At 46.9% G+C, this 26,562-nt stretch overlaps 1 protein-coding gene across 2 annotated transcripts in view; it reads left to right on the forward strand.

Moving 5' to 3' along the window:
- Positions 1-26,562, forward strand: part of ODAD2 (outer dynein arm docking complex subunit 2) — an 827,935-nt gene that overhangs the window by 57,605 nt on the left and 743,768 nt on the right. For both annotated transcript variants that reach the window (XM_069211313.1, XM_069211314.1), the window contains exons 2-3: positions 4,555-4,817; positions 16,743-16,900. In XM_069211313.1, the coding sequence (XP_069067414.1) occupies positions 4,594-4,817; positions 16,743-16,900 (382 nt within the window). In that variant the 5' untranslated portion in view covers positions 4,555-4,593. The remainder of the gene's footprint in view (positions 1-4,554; positions 4,818-16,742; positions 16,901-26,562) is intronic.

Here is a 26,562-nt window from a genome sequence, read left to right on the forward strand (position 1 = left end):
CCACTAAGTCTATTTATGCCGGAAAGTGGGCAAAATTTGTGTTGTGGTGTGGAGAGAACCAAAAAGATCCTTTTAAAGGCCCATCTTTCAGATGTACTTTTGTTTGTTCTCAGTTTGGCGAAGAACGGCTGTGCTATAGCTACAGTTAAGGGTTATTTGGCAGCTCTGTCAGCGTTTCTTTGCCTTCCGGATCGGCCATCTTTATTCAAGTCCCCCATTGTACATAGGTTCCTTAAGGGTTTGGTGAATAGATTTCCTCCTCCTAAATCTTGTTTTAACATTTTTAATGGGTTCGCCTTTCGAGCCCATGCATTCATGTTCATTGAGATATTTAGCCTTCAAGACTGTTTTCTTGATCGCGATTACTTCTGCTAGAAGGATTGGTGAGCATCAGGCGCTCTCCGTTAAGCCTCCTTTCACTGTGTTTTTCCCTGATAAAGTGGTTCTAAAAACCAGGGCTGCTTTTCTGCCGAAGGTTGTCACCCCTTTTCATTTAGGGCAGAATATCACTCTTCCTGCTTTTTACCCTCCTCCCCACCCGTCTAAAGAAGAAGAGAGACTCCATAGGTTGGATCCTAGGAGGGCCCTGAGATTTTATCTCGAAAGAACTAAAGACTTTCGTTTGGATGAGCAACTATTTGTTGGGTATGCTGGTCAACAGAAAGGCAGAGCTGTACAGAAAAGGACACTCTCCAGGTGGGTCATCTTGTGTATCAAGATCTGTTACTCTTTGGCAAAAAAGGCCCCTCCTGAAGGTATCAGGGCCCACTCTACTAGAGCTAAATCTGCATCCTCGGCTCTGTCGAGGGGAGTTCCATTGGTAGACATATGTAAAGCGGCAACTTGGGCGTCCCTCCATACTTTCGTGAAACATTACTGTTTAGACTCCGAGATGAGGAGGGACGGTCACTTTGCTCGCTCGGTATTGCAAGATTTCTTAGTGTAATCAGGTGGGCACCCACCACCGAGTGCGGTACTGCTTGGGACTCTATTCATAAGGTGAGGAATCCACAGGTAGTTGTATCCATCAGAAGAACAAGTTACTTACCTTCGGTAACGCTTTTTCTGGTGGATACACTGACTACCTGTGGATTCCTCACGGTCCCTCCCGCCTCCCCGTTGCCTACCTGGTTACACTCTTATCTTGCAGTATTTAGCTTTATATTTATATAAATGAAAGCGTATATATATATATATATATATATATATATATATATATATATGTATATTTATATGTATATAGTGATATTTCTCTATTTATTTTGTATATGTATGTATCCCAGCTTTCAATAAGAAAGGATTATTTAAATGATCAAGGTTTTTGTGTGTGTATATCTTTCTATATTATTTATAAATTTTCATGGTCGGTTTACTCCTATTTGCTTTCGAGGCACGAAAAAAGTGAGGTGAAACTGACGTTAGTACGCCAACGGGGACCTCTTATTGGCACGCTGACGTCAGACGGAGTCACGTGGAGCCGTGCCATTATGACGTCCTCGTCGACGTAGACAGCTAGGAAGAAGACTTTCCGTTGGATGCTGGCGCAGGGATCGAATTCATAAGGTGAGGAATCCACAGGTAGTCAGTGTATCCACCAGAAAAAGCGTTACTGAAGGTAAGTAACTTGTTCGTCTGGTCTATATTTCCCCTCCCCCACCTCTTTGGAGCCGCCCTATCAAGGCCTCCGTTCAGCTGCCAGCAAGTGTCCACACGTAGGGCTGTGCCAATCCCTGCAGCGCGGTGCGGGGGCCTCCTTCATCCCATCTTTGCCGGGCTCCTTCTCTGCGCACAGTTGGGGTGCTGGGGTCAGCTCTGGAGCTGTGCCATCTCCCTCAGGTAGAGCCAGCAGAGCTCCCTCTGAGGCCCTTGATCGCGCAGCCCCAGGCCCCCAGCACCTGTCCCGCCGGCCGATCTCCTCTCTCTATACTGTCTATCCCTCCAATCTCATTTCCTCCTGAGAACCTCGAATTAGGGGTGTGCTGCTCCTGCTTGCGCTCCTATGCAGCTCACCTCGGCTCCCCATGGGGCTTCTCCACCCGGGGTGGCACGCCCATCCCACTCACTCAGTCTCTGGCCTGGTCGGGGCACCAGCGTCTACCATTATGCGCTGCTCCGGCCACTGCCTCTCTCTCCGTCTGGCCGCGCTGGCTCTGCGCCACACCTCCTGCAGATGTTGCCACGTGCTGCTGGGTTTTGCTGCGGGTTCGTGCCATCATGCCGGTTGGGGTGCGGGGGTCAGCTCTGGAGCCGCGCTGCCTCATCTAGGTAAGGCCCACGCGGCTCCCTCCATCTTCCTCAGCTATGCGGCCTCAGGCCCCCAGCGCCAGTCCTGCCAGCCGATCTCTTCCCTCCTTCCTCCCCCCCCTCCAAACCTATCTCCTCCTGGGATCTTCGGGTTAGAGGTGAGCTGCTCTTGCTTGCGCTCCTCCACAGCTCCCTCTGACTCCTTGTGGGCTTTTCCACCCAGAGTGTTGCAACCAGTCCTGCTCACTTGGTCTCCTCGTCTCGTCATGCTGGCTCGGCTCCGCCCCTCTTACGGAGGTCGCTATGTGCTGCTGGGTTTCTCAGCACCAACCCGCCAGGATTTTACACCCTGATGCACACCAGGACTCTGCAGTTTTGGGGCCCCTCGGCTCGGGAGCTCTTTAAGCTGCTGCCACCGCCATGCATCTCTTCCTTACTAGTATTGTTCCATGGCAGCAGTTATTGAAAATATCTCACTCACTTTTTCTGGCATTCCTGTTGGGAGAAAGTAATACATATTCCTCATGCTTTAAATAAAAGCATGTTCTGATGTTAGAGTTAAACTTTCCTGCACTTTTACATACTATGCTGCGATCTTCACTGTTTAAGGATTTTATAGTGTAGAATTTTCCAATTTCTTAGTTTCTTGGTGCTTTAGTTATGTTCTTGTCTGTCACAGTGACCTCACCAAATGATGAGGCTCCATGCTTAAATTAAGCAACTTTCCTTGCCTCTTGTATGTGTGCTTGAAGATGTGAGTTGTTGGTTGAAAGTTTCTCTGAGTAGGTGTTTTATACGTGGGCGGATACATTCGTGCAATCTTTCTGCCTAACCTGTTAGACCATTATCTGCGTTATGACTGTGAGTCATCCAGGCATGTTAGCTATATAATTGATTGGCTTGCATTTCTGGAGTCTCTTGATTGATCGCTTTGTCAGCAAAAGGTCTTTTAAGGACGATTGCGGTTCAGAGTAGTTGATGTTGATGTTCATAACTACTGATGTATTGAGTATTTATTCCAGAGTGTGCTTCTCATACAGGTCCAAACTATGAATAATGTAGATCGATCTCTACTTTTCATCTTGTTTCTCGCATGTATTTATTGGTAGAAAGCAGTATCATTTTGTATACAAATGTGGTACCCAGCAGTTATGAAGGTTCTGAGATCAATAAAGACAATATAGCTAACTTAGCTGTGACAAGTGGCAATTGTTGTTTGAATTAGTTGTTCCAGTTGTGTAACTGTTTAAGGAGACGTACCTGTAACTAGTACTGAAAGATATAACTAACAAGTACAAAATACAGGCATGATATTTACATTGCTAATCCATTGTTTGCCCTTGTATCTGTGTTCTTTGTTTGGAATTTCCTGAGCTGAGATCACACTGTGTCCGAATTTCCCTGGCCTTTGTCCATTGTCCCAGTGCAATTCTTAGTTTGCACCTAAGAACACTCCATGAACAGTCTGTTTCTGGCTCATAACTCTAATAAAAATATTTACCTTCAGAGTACAATAGTGGAGAAATGGGTGGAAGATTGAGGAGGGATGCAGGAGAGTGATAGTTGTACAATCCCTCATTTCATACGAACTCTGAGCTTGTCTGAGATTATTGACAGAGTTTATGGAAGAAATCCTCAAGTTGCTGAGGACAACCAGACGGGTCATGCTACCTGGTGCCCCACTGCAACCTATTCCTTGTCATCTAAGTTAGCAACCTATACATCAGATACACTTGTAAGCAAATGTATGAATCAAAATCCTACGCCTCTTTCACAAGGTACATCTCCTTTGATGTCTCTGTAGTGACAGTACATGAATACAGTAGGCGGGTGGTTTTCCATGAAAACGATTTCTTTTTAGCTACAGCCCACACCTTGGATGGTAGAAAGGGCACTAGTAACAAAAGTAAATGCTGGCAACATTCAGAAGTATATTTGGAGTTTAAGACTATATATAGCTCAGTATTTACACCTTGCTTTAAAAAAAATTAATGCATGGTTAATTCTGTTTTTCACACTAAGGTAAATTCTTAAGAGATTTTTTTATCGTTTATCAGTCCCTGAGCCACTTGTGAAGAATCACGTTGTTGCTCTTCCTCGATATTTTTGCTGTGAGTTTTGTTTGCCAGTTAAGTGGACAAGTTTATCAACTTTGCAGTGAATTTCTAATTTCACACCCTTATAGGCCAAAACAATGTATGACATGAAACTAGTTTATGTGAGATTGAAAGTAATATATGATTTCTCTATTTATATGTTTAGAATTTAACCATGACAAATATGGTACACTTTTTTCTGATCTCTCAACAGGTTTTGGGTCTGAATTTGCCATTTTTTTTATTTGATACCATGGGAGTGGCACTGACAAGAGCGGCTCAATGGACTTCTGCAGGTTCTGGAACTGGCAGGCTGGAAATAACCCCTCTTAATGAATCTATTCTAAGCAATATTATTGTTTTCGTGGAGAATTTCAGTACTAGACATGTTCAAGAAGCCTCATTCGTATTTAGAGAGCCCCTCCAGTGGAAAACACAGTTAGAACCTTCAGTCTTCGGTTCAGGTTATGAAACAAGGTGAGTGCTATCTAAAGTTGTATTTGAAAGTTTTCTTATCTGATACCTAAATGTGGGAGGTGCATGTTTCATGTTTTTCTCATTGAAATACAGCCCTTGCAAAAATGCTCAAACTAGCCCTGCTCCCTCCTTCTCCATGTGCAGTTTCTCTATTTGCTTCAAACCAGTCTCTTTCTTCTCTCCTCTCCTCTCCGTTCTCCCTCTGATCGCCTTCTCTCTGTATGCCTCTCGTTCTATCTTCCTTGAAGCCTCCCCTTACCTACAGGAACTGGGGAAAGTGAAAGAGGAACCAGGCACTGCTCTGGCCTTCGTGAGACAATCACACTCAGTACTCCAGTGAATGTGTAAAATGCCATTTATTAGGACAGAATTGCAAACATATAACCAATTCAACATGTATAATCACATCAAACATATTAAACATGATCCCCTTCTCCAACCCACCACTCTCTTGCCATATTGCTTCACTCATTCCTTCCACCTTTCTCACAATAATCTTCTTCCATTCCCAACATCTTCCTCACTTCAATTCTCAAGCATCCTCCAATGCAGCCTCCTTCTCTTGCCCCAGGTATCCCACACAAAACATCTTCCTTTGCCTGAGCTCTTTTCTTGCCCCACCACACAGTGAGGGGTGGATCCACCTGCATCTGACTCTCCACCCCCCAACTACCGCCACCCAGGAAAACCCCAGAGGATGTTTTACTGCCCAGCTCCTGACTGCTGCAACATATCAACTCAGCATTCACCCCTTCAGCCTCAAATTCGTTCATTCTACAGTTCTCCAAGCAAATCCCTCAGCACTAACATATAATTTGCATTGGCTAGATTAGACAGATGAACCCCCATCTGAACAGAAAAGCTCAATTTCGGCTCCTTTGATTCCCCAATGGTCCACCACCTTACTGTCCTCTGCCAAACAAAAAACCCTCAATGCGCGGCTGAGCTTTCTCCTTGCTTTGTTGATGGCCACATGTTTGAGCGCTCTCCTCCATTTCCTACGAGACACAAATTCTGTCCATAAGAGGCAAGTCCCCGCCAATTTCTGTTTCAGTAAAGCCAAGTTCCATTGCATGTATTGCAGTAGTGTCAGCCCAGATAATTGGACCAGATTGTTTTCTCTCAAATGTATAACCAGCACGTCCGGACAACCTCATTTTGATATCATGATAGCTAAAAACAGTAATAAATTGCCCCATCTCGTACTGCTCTTCCCCGCATATTTAGCTGCCAACTGAATAAACCAATGGCCCAACATCCACGTTACTGCCTCATGAAAGATGTCGCGAAATGGATGAAGCTCAGCCGCCGGAGGCTGAACTCAGACAAGACGGAGGTCCTCATCCTCGGAAACTCCCTGTCCGCCTGGGACGACTCTTGGTGGCCCACGGCCCTGGGCACCGCACCAACCCCTTCAGACCACGCACCCAACCTCGGATTCATCCTGGACCCCCTCCTCACCATGACCAAGCAGGTCAATGCCGTCTCGTCTTCTTGCTTCCACACCCTTCGCATGCTCCGAAAGATCTTCCACTGGATCCCCGCCAACACCAGAAAAACAGTTACCCACACTCTCGTCACAAGCCGCCTAGACTAACGGAAACACCCTGTACGCAGGAACCACCGCAAAACTACAGAAACGTCTTCAGCGCATACAGAACGCCTCTGCACGCCTCATCCTCGACGTACCACGCCACAGCCACATATCCGCCCACCTGAAACACCTGCACTGGCTCCCTGTCAACAAAACGATCACCTTCAGGCTCCTTACCCACGCACACACAGCCCTCCACAAAAAGGGCCCTGAATACCTCAACAGTCGCCTCGCTTTCTACACGCCCACCCGCCAACTCCGCTCAACCAGCCTTGCTCTCGCCGCCGTCCCTCACATCTGCAGAACCACTGCTGGAGGCAAATCCTTCTCCTACCTGGCAGCCAAGACATGGAACTCCCTTCCAGTTCACCTCAGAACTACCCAGGACCACCTCGCCTTCAGGGAGCGCCTCAAGACTTGGCTCTTCGAGCAGCAGTTAAGCCCCCCCTACCCCCCTAGCGCCTTGAGACCCTCACGGGTGAGTAGCGCGCTCTATAAATGCCTTGATTGATTGATTGATGTCTCTCCGGGCTGCTCACACACCCTATGGGGAAAAAGTGTGGATTAGCTCCCTTTATTACAAAAAAACCCTTCCATCCCCTAGCCAGTGGCCTCTATTAATTTTCACAAATACCGCTCACAGCATCTCAATTTCTACCCACCAATCCTGCAAATCTGAACCAAACTCCATCCCAAATGTGCAGCCCTGGTTGCTGCTCCAATCCATAGAGTGAGTCCCATATCTGGCAGGACTAAGTCCCAGATTCTGCAGGGCCCTGCACAACACCACCAAGAGCTGGAGAGCGTGACCCTGTTCCCTCCCTTGTGACTGGATATCACTTTGTATCTGCGGCCTGGCCGTAGCTGAAACATCCGCCATTCACTCGCCGTATACCCTGCCTCTCGACCACCTTCTTGCAGCCATATCCACTTTCCCCTTCCCACTTAGTCCATCTTGGATTTTCACAGCCATATGTCTTGGTTCTAACACACTTCATCAAACCTTACCCTGCCTGATATCCTGCCCCCAACAATTCAGACACCCTAAACATTCCAAAAAACATTCAAACCATACATAACTTGAAGAAGGCTACCTCAAACTTATCATAACAGCGTTCAGATAAACATAGCAAAATGTCAAGCTTCAAATCGAAGATGATGGCTTTACGCAGCTCCTTGCCCCTTGCACTCTTTCCTTGCCCCACCCTTTCGAAATTCTATGCAAAATATCATCCCTTTCTGAGTCAGATCCCCAATATAACTTACCGTACAATGACAAACCTACCAGCTTGCCCGAAATTGTCGTGGGCGATAAACCTTTATCATTCAAAAACTAAACAAAACATATCACTGGTCCTTCCCTGTCTCTGTGATCCTGACTCAACGACCTCCTTTCAAATGACTGAAATTCGGTCCAAGCCAGCTAATAGCTCCTCCTGGTAGACTCCGCAAATAGCATCTCCATCAGCCTAATCACTCTTATATCCCCCCCATACCCAGTTGTCTGCAGGAACAGGAGTCTTTTTCTCCCCTGTTCTGGGTGCAAGACTGTGAAATTGGTGCCACTGTGACTGAGACAATGAATCCGCTATAGCATTGTTCACACCTGGCATGTGATAGCCTTGAAAACAATATTTGACTGTAAGCATAACAGCATGAAAAGTTGCAACAACCTCAGCATCATCAAATGCTGTGCTTTCTGTCTGTTAACCAACTCCACAACTGTCATGTTGTCCACGTGAAACATCACTGTCCTGTTTGCCATCTCACCAACCCACACCGCCAATGCCACCAACAAAGGGAAGAATTCCAAAAATGCTATGCTCCAAACTTGTTGCAACCAATGTCATGGCCAACTCTCCGCACACCATCATCCATCCCAAAATAAGCCAAAACCTTGGGCGCCTGCTGGATCAGAAACAAAATGCACCAGCGACACTGTGTTCTCCTCCTGAAACTTCATGGACGCACCATTGAAGTCATCCAGAAAAGAGTCACACACCCAGGTCCGCAGTTATTGCCATGGAAATCTGTACCCTGTGATGGGGTAATTTGGCACCAGACATAGCCATGCCCAGTCTCGGGCAGAAAGTCTGTCCCACCCGACCCACTGTGCAAGCAAAATTCAAAAGCCATAAATCTTCTATATCTTTCTGAGCTCCAATCTTCTCTCCCCATCACTTCTTCCAGAAACTCTTACTCTTTTTAACCTTCCCTCTTGACAGTCATGTTAAGTGCCCAAATAAGTCAACACCCTGCTGGCCCTTCTGTCTTCTCTGGTGCCAATGGAACTAACAGGTCACTTGCCATGACCTCAAAATGTCTCAAAGCTCTGTGACACTCTCCTGAATCTTCTCTCCCGACAAAAATGAAGTCATCCAAGCAGTGTTCCCAATGCCTGCTCAACCTCGTACAGACCCACTGGAAAAAGGTGCTGAAATCCTCAAATAAGGCACAAGAAATGGCACATTCCACAGGCAGGACTCTGTCGAGGTAAATGGCAGTCTCACACTGCATGCCCAACAAGCCAAACTCACCTAAGTGCCTTGGCAACAACCCAAAGGCTGACTTAATGTCACACTTTGCCAACTTTGTCCCCCGGTCACAGCGCCTGACCAACTTGATGGCTTCATCTACTGAAGCATATACAACTCTAATGTCCTCCGTAGCGATGTAATCGTTCACAGAGGTACCCTCTGGCCAAGACACATGATGACTCAACCTGCATTCCCCTTCCAGCTTCATCTGCGCTACAGCCAGAGGAGATATGATCAAGTCACGCAAAGGCCAATCGTAATATGGACCTACAATCCTCCCTTCACTGAACTTTCTGTAATTTGGTTGCCACAACTTCAGGTGGTGCTTTGGCTGACTGCAAATTATCAACCCACCTTCGACCTCTGGGACCCTGGTAACCCAACTGGAATTCCTCCCGAAAACCCAGCTCTAATCTCACAGCTGTCTCTTTGTCTTTATATAGTGCTAGCCATGGCAGCAAACTTTCCAATTGAATTGCCGTTGGAGCCCTTTTGACCAACAGGGCCCTGCTGTTCTTTACCTCTAGTCGCCTTCCTGTGCTCAGGGAGGCTAGCCAGCATGAAAAGCTGCGTAATTGGATGTTGGCCTCCACATTTGGAAAACTTATGTTTAAACTTGCAAGGCTGCCTGGTGCAAAAACCCCTGTTAAAACTCCAACAGGCCCCTGATTTACCAACTGTGGCTGTGGTATTCGGCATGTTACCTGCCCCTTGCTGAGCGGGACGCAGTTAAAAGGGCTTATATGTAATGGGCAGGCCACTTGCTGTACGGGTTGAGGCCATCGATTTGGTGGAAGACATTCACTACATCCACAGCTCGGAATAAACATCCCCCACAGTTTGCCTGGACCCGGGCTCGATACTCCTCATTCTCATCGTAGCTGACTCACACTCAGCCCCCGAAATGCATTTGTGCTTTTCTTATAATGTCCATGAACTTAAATAAAGGAATAGCCCTGTCTGGGTATTTCTCACAGTAAATACTAGCATAGATAAAAAGTGCCGACGTCCAGTTCTCCATGGTAATGGATACCCTGTGCCGCTGTGCCAGTACCCACCCTTCCTCCTTGGACCCCTCTTTAGCCTGAATGCCCCTGTGTAAAACTCTAAAACACATCAATGTATTCATGTTTACATATTCTATTCTTAGCCTTATCAGAGAAATGAGACGTAAGGTGCATGACCAATCCTTTGTACCGCAAACGCTTTTTATGTCCCCCCATCTTTGCTCTCCTCACCAATGTCGTCATCAAACTTTTGGGAGTCTGTCTAAACCCCGGTAATATTTACCAATTTATTACCATCTTCCTGCGTCTGCCACATCCCCAGTTTCTTTTGTTATCTCACCCACACCTTCTATCACCCCAACACCTGTTGATTTACAAATCTTCAAACCATGCATACAGATCTGTGTATCCCATACTGACCACCAACCTTTCTTACCTGCCGATAAGCCTGCATATTCCTTTCTCAATCTGCTTCTATAGGACACCAACTGCTAAGACTGTTGTACCACCACTCTAGTTTTCTTTTGTTACCAGCGTATGCTCTTCACCTCCATCACACACTTCACCGTCCTCCCACTCCTCACTTCCTTCGTTATAATCCAAGTCCAGCTCATCTGCACCCACGTTCACTTCAGGCATTAAGCGGTCTGATACTTTCCCCATCCACACATCAAGCATAGCCCCATCTAACAAAGAAAGTAATGTAGCCGGTGGATTGCGTGGTCAATCCCTGGGCATAGGGAAGGCTGCCGAACACCCCCTAGTTCTTCAGGCCAGGGGCTGTCATGCTCTCTGCTGGTGTCACCAACTGTCTGGCAGCCTCACCTGCTGGCCTCGATCCACTAACCGCTTGGCTGCTCCAGCCTAGCTGGTCTCCCCCTCCACCAGGCTCACAAGCAGCAATAGCTCCTGAAACCTGCATCCACTCGCTACTCTCATCCCGCACCCACAACCAGCACCCTCCTCCACCATGACTACCCGTGACGGCCCTGGATTCCCGTGCTCCTGACACCCCCTTGGCTTCCTTTACCTGTCCCACCTGGTTTGCTGATGCCTCCCTAGCACTGCATAGATGCTCCTAACATGCTTCTGCCTCTTCAATCATTTTGCGCTGCTCTTTAATCCTGGCCTCTAGGTTAATCCCTTGCCACCTCTTTGTGTGTCCACTCCCCAGCCCAAATGGTCTGTCCTCACGCTTCTGCCCGGGAACTGGCTATAAAAGTTCAAAATTGCCATGCCACCACTAGGCCTGCCTCTCCCTCCTGTGTATCAGGCAAGGCAACATCCCCAGCCCCAACTGCCAGCCCGGGACCCCCTGTCTGTGACCCCAGTCTGCTTCCTTTTTATTCTACAGGCCAAGCACCATGTTCTATGTTCTTTCTCTGACCTCTCCAGGCTGCCCTGCAGGAGAGATCTGATGAACCTTCTAAGGGCAGGCGACCACATGCTTCCAGGGCCCCTGTAGGTATTTCAGCAACCACAGCTTGTTTGAGATTCATTGGCCTCATTCCCCCCCCCCAGATGCCTGTTCAGTGAGCAAGCCATCTCCAGAAGTGCCTCCCTGCAGCCTTTTTCCCCGTAGCCCTGGGCACCGCAGTACTGCCTCTCCCTGCCCCTCCCCATTTGTCTTTTGCTTTTTGCCTGGGCAGGAAGCATGCCGCAACCATGGCTGCAACAAAGCCCTATGAGGCTCCTGTTGGCCAACACATCCCAACCCAGGCCTGATCTAGGACACCTGGCTTGAGCCGGTCGGCGTTCCCAGCACACCAAGAGTATTCAGGGCCTCGCATACCACATCTACCTCACATTTACCCTCCATCTGAAGGCCGCAGCACCCAGTAAGGCCTAAGCCGCTTAGCGAAGCTACAACTGGTAGTGTGAGGAGTCAGGAAGAGGCCATAACACCCTCTCCTGACTCCTTAAATAACCCTGCATGTATATCCTGCCACAACCCTCCATTTCTGTCCGGCCTGCCTATCCCCCACAAAGTTTCATGCACCCTAGCTTCCCCCATGATCCTCCATTCCTTGCCCGGTAAAGTAAAAGGCCTGTCCAGCCCTGGCATTTGCTCTTGAGGATTTAAACTGTACTTTCTTTATTTTCATCTGCTGTTTTTTAAACTGACTTTCCCAATATATTTAAGTGAACCATTTTAGTGAGAATTGTAATTCTAATGCGTTGCGCAGTAAATGACTGACACATAACCCAGCACCTTTCTAATCAACTAAAATGCTTCTTCAAAAACTATATGAACATCAGTGCCCAATTACAGCACACAAGTGCAGGCTAAACCCTTCAGCATCTTGGTACCCTAAAAACCTTTCTGACAATGAACTATCCATTTTGAGACAGGAAAGAAAAACATAACTCCTGAGTACTGCATGATAATAAAATCCATCAGTATAACGTATAGACAGCTCATCACATTAGCCAAAGCAAAGTACTATACCAACAAAATCAATGACCCACGTACAGAAGTCTCGTCGACCTCAGACCTCTTGGGTGATCAGTTCCTTCGCTGTGAGAAAAAAGGCTGGATCATGAGTATGAGGGGCATAAGTGTTTCATAATAGAGATCCTTCCCATCTAAGGTACCCTGAAGTAGAACGTACCAACCTTGTTCGTCAGCTTCCACATAAGAAAGAGAGAATGAGACACCTGGTGCCACCCATATCAAGACTCCCCTAGCATATGTAGAGAAAGAGGTGTGCTACACCTGTCCTCGCCATGTTTTAGCCACTCTTGTGGCACCTGCATTGTCTAGGTGAGTTTCCTGTAAACATGCAATGTCAATGCTTTCATAATTAAGGAAGAACAAGATCCTGTATCGTTTCCTATATGTTCCCAATTCCAGGACATTCCAGGTTAAAACTTTGTAATCACCCCTCATTTGACACTGTAATCAGACTTCGTGGCCCCCCATCCTGCTCTCCCCTCTGTAGCTGCAAAACAAATAACTCTGCTAAACAATGACTAACAACGGACCCCCCACCCACTCACAGACAGAAAAAATGCAATATTACAACTATTTGACTCCGCTCCATACATGCGCCAGGACGTGCACTGTGTCCCCGCCAGTTCAACTGGGATTGGCAAATTAGAACAACAAGTCACTCTCGACCAGACTGGCTGTGCTAGGTGTCCCCGGATTTGTCGAAAAACCCTTATCTATGTTGCTGCAGATGCATGCCATCCCCCAAATATGCGAACCCCTCATGGTATCGCCCAGTGGACAGTTTAGTATAGTCGCCAGGCCTCCGCTAGCAATCACAAAGGTATATGCATATCAGGCAACCCGTCAGAGCTTTTCTTGAAAGTGCCCCATCATACTCTGCCCTCCTGGACATTCAAGTACTTCCAGGCCCTACCCCTGGAGCCAGCCCGGTGTCAGAAACAAAGGGCCAGATATACGAAAATACAATTTTGCATTTCTTAAATAGCGACTTCATAGAAATCTCTATTTAAGAAATGCAAAATGCTATGCACAAAGGCAGTAGCGATTCCTACAATGTAGGATCGCTATTAGGAAATTTGTATTATGTAATCCCTTTGCATTTGAGTCAATGGGATGGTTTTGCATTTCCTAAATAGTGATTTCCTACTAGAAAATCGCTATTTAGGAAATGTAAAACCAGGGGTGGCAATGGGCAAAAGGCCTCCCTTGGTGCACCACAAAAATAGCGGTGTACCTGTAGAGCACACATATGCCTTTCAGGGCATGTGTGTGCTCTATTGCAATTAAAAAAGCACAGTGCTGTGCGTTGTTTTTAAAAATTACACCTGGTTACCATCGACTTGGAAATGCTTGGTAGATCAGAATAGGAATTGCAAATAGGAAATCCCTATTTGCGATTTTTTTATTCTGGGAATTGCAAATTGGGATTTCTACAGGGTAGAAATCACAATTTGTCATGCCTAAAGGGCTTGGTACATAAGAAAAGCCCAGTTTGCATTTCTTAATGGCCCGAAATAATGATTCGGACCATTAAGAAATGCAAACAGGCTTCATACATCTGGCCCATAGTCCGGTAAAGGACTTGGATCTCCATGACCAGTAATAGCTGTGGGCAGCTGCGTGTCCAGGTCCTGGGCAGCAGACGGTGTGCCATCATAGCTCCGCTGCATAGTGCCATCCTCCTTAATCATCACTTTACGAGTGCCCAAGGGATAAGAGTTAGGACTGGTCGTCCTCAATGGGGTTTGTTATGGTGATTGCGCAGGTGTGTTCCCCAGGACCGACAGCAGCTGGCCCCCGACATGGCATCAGCAGATTCCCCTCTGATTTCAAGCCACTCCCAAACATCTTCTGGGCGATCGAAGAAGTGAGCTTTTCCTTGGTGTAAATTTTGAGCTGCGCAGGGTACAAGAGCATGTACCAGAGATTAAAAGCCCTTAACTTCTGTTTAACACTAAGGAATGATGTATATCTTCCCTGTACCTGTTTTGTATAATCAGGGTGTATGGCGATTTTTGTGTTCTCAAACTGCGGGGCCCGGCTCTACCGTGCTGCCCTTAGGATACAGTGTCTGTCTCTATAGTTTAAGATCTTGGCGTTGAGATCCCGAGGGGGTCCATCTGACAGGCCCTGTGACTTAAGGTCCCGTCTTATCCAATTTTCCAGAAAGGGCACCTCCGATGCCCACAGTGAGAGTAGTCATCAGAGCCATCTGTTTTTTAGGGCTGCAACTTCCCCTCAGTGCAGTGATGTTGTCTTCCACTGATTTGACATTATCTGCTACATTCCGCAGGTCTGCCATAGGCAGGTTGACGTCAACGGAGACAGCTTCAATTTTGTATCCCAGAGCAGTGCGACTCCCCTGTATCACCCCCTCCTGTCCTTCTTCAGAGTTATCTGTGTCAGTTTGCTTAGTTATTCTCTGCGTTTGATGTCAGGAGTGGTATAATGAGTAAAGGTGTTGGCACCATGGGAGCGGGCTGCCTTATCTATGCCCATACTGAGTTACTCTGGGTCACTCTGGCCGCAGAAGCCCACTTCTGAATTGATGTGTAGGAATTGTGCACTGTGCCCACCAGTGACAGGTGGATCTAATTAAGTCTGGTGCAGGGCGCTAGGACTGCAGTGCTAAAGCTCCGCTATCGATGATAGCTGTGTAGATCGTGAGGCTTTCACTGGCTATCACGCACCCCCCTCGGACCTTCCAGCACCGGGGGCCACCCCAAGGTATCACAACTCAGGTCAGCTAAGAAGTACTAACTGTAGGTACTGCACAGAGGGTCTGCAACTAGGTGAAGAGCAGAGACGGATCCCGTGTAAGACACCACACAGGCTGTCTTCAAGCTACTGAGGGGTGTAAAAAGTCCAAAATGTATGATGCAGGTGGGCCCAGGTACACAATTACTTGAGAGGATCCAGGCCCCCAGGCACCACTGGGATAGTCAGTGGTTAGAACTCAGGCACCCCTGGGTATACAGTAAGGCCGGCGCCACCAAACAGTATACTATCAGAACCGTTGGGGGACCTTGACAGGGCGTTTCATCTCCATGCCCACTTGCATTGAGCCTTCAGTGCCTCCTTTGATCTGTGAAAACAAAGAGGACATTGGAGGGCAGCCAGTCTCCTCTTAGTCAGCCCCCATCCCTCCCTACGGGGCACACAGGGAGCGCTCCTCTATTAGCATGGGGTGGGTAAGCAGCCCAGTGCACCTAGGGATCTGGTGACGACTCAAGCCCAGCTGCTCCTCTCTGCCCGCCTGCAGCATTGGCCTCTCGCTGTGGCCCCAGGTTCCGATGCAGATATTTGTGTCAGGTATAGCTCCTCCAGCCACCGGATCCTCCCGCTGCTGACCAACAGATGCACCAGCCCTGCAGAGGCCCTCTGATGCGACACACGGACCACCAGTCACTCCACCCGACTCACCGGGTGGAGGACAAGCGCCGCGGCGGTTACCAGGAGACATGCTGTGTGGGCACCGCCGCTAGCATCCCAGTCCACCAGCACTAGCCGCAGGCACAGTCAAAGCGCTCAGCTCCTCAACCGACAGGCACAGCACGGCACGTTCCGCAGTGTAGTTAACGCAGGCCGAGTAGGGGATAGTTTCATAGAATCGGGCAACAACAGACTGATGCCGCTCCCAGTTTCACTTCAGTAGACCCAAGGACTCAGCCTCCGCACCACGCCTTGGTATTTTTGGGCAGCCGGGAGATCTCTTTACGAGGCACAAGTAGGGCAGCAGGCCAACCAGTCACTTCAGCTCAGTGGGAAATGGAACAAGAAGGGCACCTGTACAGGATTATTGCGTAAGGCTGGTTGGTAGCTCAGGAGCTCACGTCCTGTTGCCCATGTTCCCTGGCCATGCCCCATAGGCCTCAAAATTTAGGGGTCTGCCTGTGGACTTACGTTATCACCTTCTTGGGGTGCGTAGCCTTTGTGATCCCTGACCCACTGGTGTTCTGCTCTCTTCAGGCAAGTAATTATTACAATGTGTAGTTGCTCACAGACACACCCAAGTCTCTTAATAACCCTGTCTTGGATCAGGACCTGGGATAAACACTCTAGCAGCTATTGACATTTCTAAAACTTTTTGTGGCAGCCAGCTTGCTAGTTAGATTTGCAAAAAATATTGTTAATAAATGCTGTGTAAGATACATTTCTTCCTACGGATTGGTGCCATTAGGTAGTCTAATGTATTTCTTACAAGCTGTTCTGCTGGACAGAACTAAAACTGCCTTTTACAATCTAGAACCCTCCATGATGTATCATATATGTACTTAGCCCTCCACTCATTCTTAGAAGCATACTAATTTGTAAAATGTCTATTTACTCTAGTGAAGGAACTGTGAAATCAGAGGAAAAAGACAAAGATGAAAATCCATTGCTCCTTCTTTCTTCATCTATGATCAAAGTCTACAGCTTTGGCCAGCTATCCCGCCTTGTGCAGATTGCCAAGGACAAGCGATTAAAGGAAACTCAAGCTTGTCTTGAAGGTGGGTTTATTTTCCCTTTTGAGGTATTCTATAGAAAAGTAATTTGTTTATTCATCACAGGTTTCTCTACCAAGCAGTCATGTATGAACAAAAACACTTTACTTTGGCTTATTGTTGTTTGTAATATTAGAGCTTTTTGCTAAATGATTTAATTGTTCTCTACCATTGCTTATGTAGGTTATCGTTGTCTTGAATGATTGCCCCTTGAGAAAGGACATCAGTGTGGCAATTTTAAACATTTGCTTTGTCTTATTACCCTACTTCATCTTCCTTGAAACAAGGAATGTTGTCTTGAGCTGCTATTAAAATTCAAATCCCATTATGATGCAGTTGTACAAAGCAGAACTTGTTACTTAGCTGGAGTCCTTCTTATTTTCTCTTCATAATCCATGTAGGCTCTCATTACTTGCCCAGAAATGTTGAGTCCCAACCCCCTTCCCTTGTAGGCTATTGCCATTACACAGTTCTTGAAACCTGTGTGCTGCAGTAACTTGCCTGTAGTATTCGTGGCCTGTTCTTCACTTCTGCAGCCTCCAGCATTGGTCAGGTAAGTGGTGATTGGCCTTCAGAGTGCTGGAGGTAATAGCCATCCATCTTGCTCTAAAATCACTTATCTCTTCGTTTAGAGTGAATATTTTTCTTTTTTTAAATGGAAAATGCAACCACAGTATATTATGTGAGCAAGCCGGAGGGATACACTCAAGACAATTTGGAAATGGCTATTGGCAAGATGTCTGAGATTCACAGCAGTCCACCTATTGGGGATACATAGCAAAAAAGAGGATACCCTCATTCAACTAATGGCACAAAAATCACAGCTGAATCCACAACAAAGAAGTCCTGCAGTTGAGTTTTCGCAAAATGGGGCTATCCACAAATACATTTATGTGCAGACGCAAGCAACAAAAGTATGCCCAAACTTCACATCAAGGTGTCACCAACCTAAGTCTATAGAGGATGCCCTTTTGATTGACGGGTCAAGGAAATTTCTCTACGCGTTTCCTTCCATCCCTCTGTTTACAACCATGTTGTTCAAGCTCTGGTATTCCAGAGTAAGAATGATTCATGTAGCCCTGGAATGGCTACATCAGTGGTGGTTAACAGGTCTTCTTCACCTACTAAAGAGACCATACATGAAACTGCAATGCAGACTGGATCTTCTCTACAGGTTTGGGGCCATATCCTACACCCCATCCTACTACCATTGAAATTGGTGGTTTATCTCCTCAAATCTTGCAGTATGAACATCTACATCTTCTGCAATACTATATGGATATTTTGAAAGAGGTAAGGCGATCCTCCACTAGTGCAACACATGCATTTAAAGGGAAGTGAATCTGCATGTGGTGTATACAGAATAAATATAATCCTATTAGATGATAAGAGGAGGTGGTTATTCCATACCTTTTCATATTTGGCGAGGTTTTGCCTTTCTTTTATATCTATAAAAATACACCTTAAAGCGATTAGTGCATATAGGAAATGACCTTCACAAACCTTTGCTTAGAGGGTATCAAAAAGGTTTTTTCTCGTATTCGGAGCCCTTCCATGCTATGGGAACTAAATATTATGCTTTCAAAGTTGATGTGTTCACCCTTTGAACCTATACACAAGGTGATTATGCTAAATTTGTCAGGGAAGACAGCCTTCCCGGTAGCAATTTGGTACATGCACAATCAGTGAATTCCAGGCCCTGTGTTCAAAAGCATTATGCGAGTTTTCATAAAGACGAATATGATAATGAAAACCCACTCTACCTTTTTTCCACAGGTGGTTGCAGGTTTTCATGTGACTCAAACCATAGACATGCCATCCTTCTTCATGAAACCTTCCAATCCAGCAAAAAGGGCTTTTTACTCATTAGATGTCAAAACTGTACTGAAATTCTTTCTAGACAAAACAAAAGATTTCACAAAATCTGATCTATGGCCCTGTGAAGTCTGGTCTTTCCACATCAAAGCAGACCATTTCTACATGTTCCATTTCTTGCATTAGACTTTGTTACCGGTTTGCAAATCAGGCTCTACCTGCTAAGCCAAAGTCACATTCAGCTACATTTTCAATGGCACTAATGAAGAATTTGCCCATTTCAGAGATTATTAAAGCTGCTATGAGGAGATCCATACAAACATGTCACAGACAGTATTTAAGTAGATTCAGATTCAGAAGCAGATAACCAGGTAAGCCAAGCTTCTTTGACAAATCGTTTTTTGTAATATTGAAAACTGTTTGTTTTTTCTTCTGGTCCACGGAAACTAATAGGATGAGCTTGCTATTCTATTCAGTGCTTATGATTATTGATGAGGATTCCCTCTGAGAGAAGGAAACATTTCTTATCAGTAATGCTAGTTCTATTTCAGGAGAATCCTCTTCAAAGTCATAAGCAACCCCTCCCCCTGACAAGATGTTAAAATGGAGGTTCTCATCACCCAGAATCTTATCTCTGTGCAAATGAACTGACCCAACTGTCACTTCTAGGGCACAATGTGACATGATGGGACACTGAAGGAAGGCTCTTAAAGGCACAATGCCAGTTTTCTGCTTTGCTTGTGCAGTCTACTTGCTAGCATTGCCCTGCATTCCCTTTATTTTGCAGTATTCAAAAGAGGTTTGTTGGTTTCTAGTCACTTTAGGTATAATGTCTATTTTCCTATATTTGGAGATTTTTTAAATAAGAAAAATAAATAAAATTGGGCCCTTTCTTCTTTAGGCCGCAAAGTCAATAAAGATTTATGTATATGAACGTTTCTACATAAGGGATATTCGCAGAAAAAACAAAGTTTGAAGGGACGTTATAGTTAGGTGAAAATGTCAGGTAAAACCCCGCCATGCATACTTTGAAATCAACGATGTCATAGAACATGTCATGAGTGATGTGATATGAGGTAATTAGCAGTGGATGGCAAGGATGTGTTCCTTTAAGCTTTGTTTTTTTTAGTGAATATCTAAGTTTTTTAAAAGCAAAGTACAATTTAATTACCATACCTAACTATAATGCCACTTAAACTTTGGTTTGCTCTGTGAAATTTCCAGGATTTTTAAAAAAACATAAAGTAGTATTTTATTACCACACCTACCACCGACCCCACCCCACCTGCAGCCAGGTCCTACATCCAACCTCCTGTGGGCATCTAACCCCACGTAGTTGTGCGCAGTGTGAGGTTGGACGAAGGGCCTGGACTGTGGCTAGGTCCTTCATCTAACCCCTCGCAGACATGAAACTCCCCACCACCCAGGGTCTTCGCCCGAGCCCTGTGTGAGGTTGTCAGCAGAGCCTGACTTGTTGGCCAGGACCTGTAGCCAAACCCTCACAGGTAGCCATGTTCGGCGAGGGGTTGGCCACTGGCCAGGCCCTGTGCCCAGCCACCCTTGTTGTGCCATGCACAGCGGGTGGTTTCAGTGCAGGGCCTGGCATCCGAAGCCCGTGGGTGCACAGGGCTGAATATAAGGGGTTTTCATTTTAAGAATGGCCGAGCTACTTACTTTGTCAAACAGTCAGAACACCAAAATATAAAAAGTGGAACTGTTGGCTTTATGAAGGACTCATAAAATCAACATATATCAAGCACATGTGTTGTTCTTGATAGAAAATGACTATAATTATAATGAAATGTATATTTAATTAATTCACACAGATCAATGTTTAATAAAAAGTGATTGTCATTAAAAAAAATAATACAGCTTTATTAAAAAAAAAAAAAAAACAACACCGTGTTTGAGTCCTTTTTTTTTAGCTTCCAAGTGCAGACATAAAACTGACCACAAGGGGGATCTACACTCCAGCTGAAGAGTATAGAGCTCCAGCCAGGAGTGGTTTAAAAATTCTGGGTCATGGATTTATTGACCCAGAAGACTTAGGGTCTGATTTAGATATTGGCAGAGGGGTTACTCTGTCACAACGGTGACGGATATCCCATCCACTAAAATCTAAATCCCATTATATGCAATGGGATTTAGATTTAGGTGGATGGGACAACCGTCACCATTGAGACAGAGTAACCTCTCTGCCAATGTCTAGATCAGGCCATGTTTTTTTAATGCTGCTTGGGGACTCCTTCACTTCCTGTAGCCCCTCACAGCATTAAAAAAAATACTTGTTGGTGCCCATACCACCAGACTCGAAATAATATATCTAACAAGCCCTTGAGGTGCATTATGTGGTGCTCCTTACAAAGAGCAGTGAATAATAAATAAGTTGCTTCCCTAATTTACTGATAATAATAAACACTGCATGTCAGCTACTTCTATGTGTCCTCTCTTCCTAAGACAATTTTAAACATTTTTGTCGCTGGGGCCAAAACGGTTGCGAGCTGAGCCAATAGCTGAGTCCTGCTGTTACAATAAGTCAGTTGCTCTTCTGCAGGTCATCACTCCTTCTTCATATATTGACCTGCACCAGATTTTACATAATTTTGGGCAGATACAGATAAAGTGTGCAAGAAAGTTAAAAACATTTCTGTGACTCAGTAGTTCCAATACTGGAGCCAGCTGAAAAATAATCAAATATTTCTAAATATTCAAACCAGCACAATTCCACTTCAATTAGATAATATTTAGTTCCTTTCAGATTGCTGTCTTCATTAACTCTGGTTTGCAGACTTGAGCACATAGCATAATTTCAGGTTGTGTCCTATTAAATGATGCAATTACCTCAAAAGCCTGAATTCTAACCTAATGCAGACTTGGGTTACTGCTTTCAGTTGCTTAAAAATTAGGCTTACTGTTCTGCATTGAGACTCGTGCATCTTATTGGAAAGATGACCTAGGAATGCTACATGCCTAAAAATTAGTTTAACTTGGCTGTGATTGTTTTAAAAATAGGCTCAATTGTGGATGTGGGCAATCCCACCAATCCAAGTAGACTAATACTTGGTTGCATTTCTGATGGATACAACTACCTGTGGATTCCTCACCTTATGAATTCTCCCAAAGAGCCAGCATTCGAAGGAAATTTTCTTCCTAGCTCTTCACGTCGATGAAGACGTCACAATTGCACCGCTCCGCACGCAACTCTGTCTGATGTCATAGTGGCAATAAGAAGTCCTTGCCAGCGTGCTGATGTCAGTTCCCTTTTTTCTCTTCCAGGGGATCCTCATCAATAGTCATAAACATTGAATATTCCCGCCCTTGTGCGGGGACCCCGGAGCATATATAAAATATACACATATTATACATGTGTAACAAACAGTCATGCAGGCTATCATGTTAAAAACAGTCAAAAATGCTTTATTTCTATGATTTTTTTTTGATTTTTTTTTTATATTATAAAATTACAATAGAGAATAAATATCTACGCAAGCCCCCAAAACTGGGCTTAGGGAAGCAAGCAGCAGTAAACTCTAGAGAAAAAGAGAAAAAACTGCATTGAAAAACAATGGAGCATTCTTAGCCAATAGGCTGCATGCAGGTTAACACAGGAGAACCATAAAAACTTTGGCACCGTGCCTTTAAGACCCTGAGCACCTCCAGTATCCCACCATGCCTCAGGGGTGAAGGAAAGGTGACAGTTGGTTCACAGTTAGGTCAGTTCTTTTTTCCGGCTTCTTCTGAGAGGATCCTGGAGCATTGAGCTCTCAGTTTTTCTGAGTTTTTCTCAGAAAAATTCTTTAAAAAAGCGTTTTTTCACTTTTCACTCGACAAATAACACCTTTGTCTGAGCTAGGCAGGTTTTTTCTGACAGAAAAATGCCTTCACTTTTTGTCAAATGCCCTGCTTGTGGGAAGAAGAAGGCCCAGCCAGATCCCCACTCTCTGTGCATAGTGTGCCTGCCTCAGAGTCACTGCCCTGACACTTGTAAGTACTGCAAGAACATGTCTAGGAGGACTCTGAAAGACAGAGAGAAGATCCGGCTACATGGGCTTCAGGAGAGGCAAAGAACATCGTCCTCCTCACTTCCCAGACAGCCAGAAGGCCATTCTCTGGAGAGAATGGCCCGGTCGACGTCGACAGGTAGGAAAGTACCTGTTTGTTCACCGTCGACGTCGTCGCTACCACCGTCTCACCGGCATAGATCGCCGTCGACGGCGACACACCCGACGTCGAAGGGATCGGCGTCGGGGGAACATCAGAGCAGGGGCAGGTCTCCGTCGACGGCAGCTCGCCGATCGACGTCGAGCCATGGCCGGCGTGCCCGGTCGCCGCCAAAGGCTGTGCACCCCCCGACGTCAGGACACACGACGTCGAAAACACCACGACGGCACGAGAGACATCCGCCGTCGACCTCCCATCGCTCCACGTCGAGGCACACGACGGCGAGCAGGTCGAGGTCCAAGGATCGCCGTTCGACGTCAAGGCACTCAACGTCGAGACACTCAGCGTCGAGGCAGGAGCAACCGGCTGGGGGCCCTTCGACGTCGAAACAGCCATCGACGTCGACTCAGGTTTTACCTGTCCCACAGGGAGCAGAACATCGCCCCACGCCAGACAAGGCGCCATCTCCAGTGGTCTCCATACCGAGCGACTCTTCTCGGTCAAGAGCGGCATCATCTGGGCATGTCTCGCCCATCAACCTATCTCCGAGATGGCTGGAGAGCCTCAACAGACCAGCGGCCTCCCCAGATTCGCAATATTCGCGAATGTATTCGCCTACTGCCTCCCTGCCAAGAACGCCGTCACCGACAGCCAGGGCAGAACGGGCTCGTTCAGCTCCTCGCCAACCGACCGCGAGGCCTAGACGCTCGGCTACAGCGTCTCGCAGCAGGTCTCGCTCTCAACAAAGATGCATGTCGCGGTCAAGAAGAAGATCACCCTCTTGGTCTTCATCAGGTTCATCTGTCGGGCGTTACTCACCCACCCTAACAGATTCACCACCTGCTAGAGTCTCACCGGTGGATGACATTACCACATTCAACGAGGTGTTGCTAAGAGGAGCGCAGAAACTCAACATAGAGGTTCCAGAACCATCTACTTCCTCATCGGTCATCTTTGAGACTCTACAACAGAGATCAGCGTCGAAAAAGTTGCTGCCTCTAGTGCCTGGCTTGTTGCAGCCAACCATGGACACTTTTCTGGCTCCAGCCTCGCTTAAGTCTGCCCCGGCTAGACTTCTCAAAAAATACAAGGCTCCAGAACAAGACCCTTTATTCCTTAGAAAGGATCCGCCACCGGACTCGGTTATCATAGCTGCCGCCCGAAAGACCCACTCGGTGGCATCTTCATCCATGGTGCCCCCGGATAAAGAGAGCAGGCATCTAGACTCTCTAGGGAGAAAGATATGCGGGACGGCGGCTTCAGCAATGAAGGTCTCCAGTGCGTCTGCGCTCCTGGGCAGGTATGATCGTTCTCTGTGGGACTCCCTCAGTAGATTTACAGAAAAATTGCCCAGAGAAGACAGACAAAATTTCCAGGAGATACTACAAGAAGGATGCCTGGTATCCAACCAGGTTATCAGCGCGGCAGCAGATGGGGCGGATTTGGCTGCTCATGGGTACGCACATGGTATCTGTGCGAGGAGATCTTCCTGGCTGAGGCTCACTGGCTTGAAACAGGAAGCACAACAATGCATCCTGAATCTCCCGTTTGCCGGGAACTCTCTATTCGGTGCCCATGCAGATGAAGAGATGGCCCGCATGAAGACCGAGGTGGATACCATGAAGGCGGTGGGCCTCGAAAGAAAGAAAGATTTCAGGCGGAGGTACAGGCCGTATGACAGGCGCCCTTTCCAGCAGAGGGTTCAAACCCCTCATTGGTCGCAAAGGTCACAGCAACGACAGGGACGCCCTCTTTTTCAACGGAGAAACACAAGGGAGCGAGGGTCAAGTAGACCTCAACAGTCCACTCCGAAAGCACCCACCAAGCAATGAAATCTCGCTTCCCTCGACACTGTACACCACTCCAGTGGGGGGAAGTATTACGGCTTATCTTCACGAGTGGCACTCTATCACAAGAGACAAATGGGTGCTCAATATTGTCGAACATGGCTATTCTCTTCTTTTCAAACAGCCTCCACCACGCTTGCCACCAACCAAAGACAATCCATCTCATCTCAGCTTGCTACGCAAGGAGGCTTTCGCCCTCCTAGAAAAGAATGCCATAGAGAAGGTTCCACCTGCACACAGAGGACAGGGGGTCTACTCCTGTTACTTTCTAGTGGCAAAGAAGGGTCGAGAGGGTGTTTTCAGGCCAATTCTGGACCTACGGCTGCTGAACAAATACATAAGGAAGCAGAAGTTCAGAATGCTAGCGCTTCACCAGATTTTCCCTCAACTGCATCAGGGAGACTGGATGTGCTCCATCGACCTACAGGATGCGTACTTTCACATCCCAATAGCTCCCAAACATCGAAAATTCCTGCGCTTCCGTGTAGCGTTACAGCATTACCAGTTCAGAGTTCTACCCTTTGGCCTGAAATCTGCCCCAAGAGTTTTCTCGAAATGTAAGGCAGTGGTGGCGGCACATCTCCGAAGACAAAGGATATACATATATCCATACCTAGACGACTGGCTACTAAAGGCTTCTTCTCCGGAGCAGGCGAGAAGCCATCGGGACATGGTACTAGGAGTTTGCGAAGCTCTAGGTCTTCAGGTCAATTACCAGAAGTCACCCTTGATTCCAACGCAGAATCTTCACTACCTAGGAGCTATCATAAACACAGAACTCCAAAAAGTGTATCCTTCGGAGGAACGACTATCCTCAATAGACAGGAAGTGCCAGGACCTGTTGAGAGCTAGCGCACCTACGGCACGTCAGGTGACATCACTGCTGGGCTCCATGGCATCGTGCATTTTTATTGTCCCAAATGCCAGACTCCACATGAGACCCCTCCAAGAGGCATTGGAGACCAACTGGAGCCAAAGAACAGGTCGCTGGGAGGACACGGTGCGGCTACCGGCTGTAGCACTTCAGTCATTGAGATGGTGGATGCACAGACCTCACCTGTCAGTGGGTGCTCCGTTTCACCAGGTGCTTCCATCCGACACCCTAGTAACGGATGCATCTCTTCAGGGATGGGGGGCTCATTTGGGTCCTTTTCAAGCGCAGGGTCTGTGGTCGGACAAGGAAAAGCAGTACCACATCAATCTGCTAGAACTCAGAGCGGTTCATCTGGCTCTCAAGTCTTTAATACCGCTAATTCAGGGGAAAACTCTCTTGATACAGACGGACAATACAACCACGATGTATTACTTGAACAAACAAGGGGGAACGAGGTCCCTACCCCTATCGCGAGAGTCCCAAGCGATATGGCATTGGCTCCTGGCCAGAGGAATGTCAATTACAGCAGTTCACCTGCCAGGTCAGCAGAACGTGGAAGCAGACTTTCTAAGCAGACACCTGGAGGACGTTCACGATTGGGTCCTACACGGCGAAGTCGCAGAATACATCTTCGCGCAATGGGGTCGGCCTCAACTGGATCTCTTCGCAGACGAAGTAAACAAGAAATGCCCAGACTTCGCATCCAGGTTCTACCGTCCGGGGTCTCTCGGGAATGCCCTGTTGATCGACTGGTCAGGGATATTTCTTTACGCTTTTCCGCCGATTCCCCTCATTCCGGCAGTGATCAGCAAACTTTACAGATCCAGGACCAGAATGATTCTTATAGCGCCACAATGGCCCCGACAATTCTGGTACACGGATCTCCTCAACCTGTCGGAAAAACCTCACAGGAGGCTGCCGTGCAGACCGGATCTTCTGAGCAGAATGGAGGGCAGGATTCTACATCCCAA

Source organism: Pleurodeles waltl, chromosome 10 (assembly GCF_031143425.1).
Source record: "Pleurodeles waltl isolate 20211129_DDA chromosome 10, aPleWal1.hap1.20221129, whole genome shotgun sequence".
Taxonomy (NCBI): Eukaryota; Metazoa; Chordata; class Amphibia; order Caudata; family Salamandridae; genus Pleurodeles; species Pleurodeles waltl.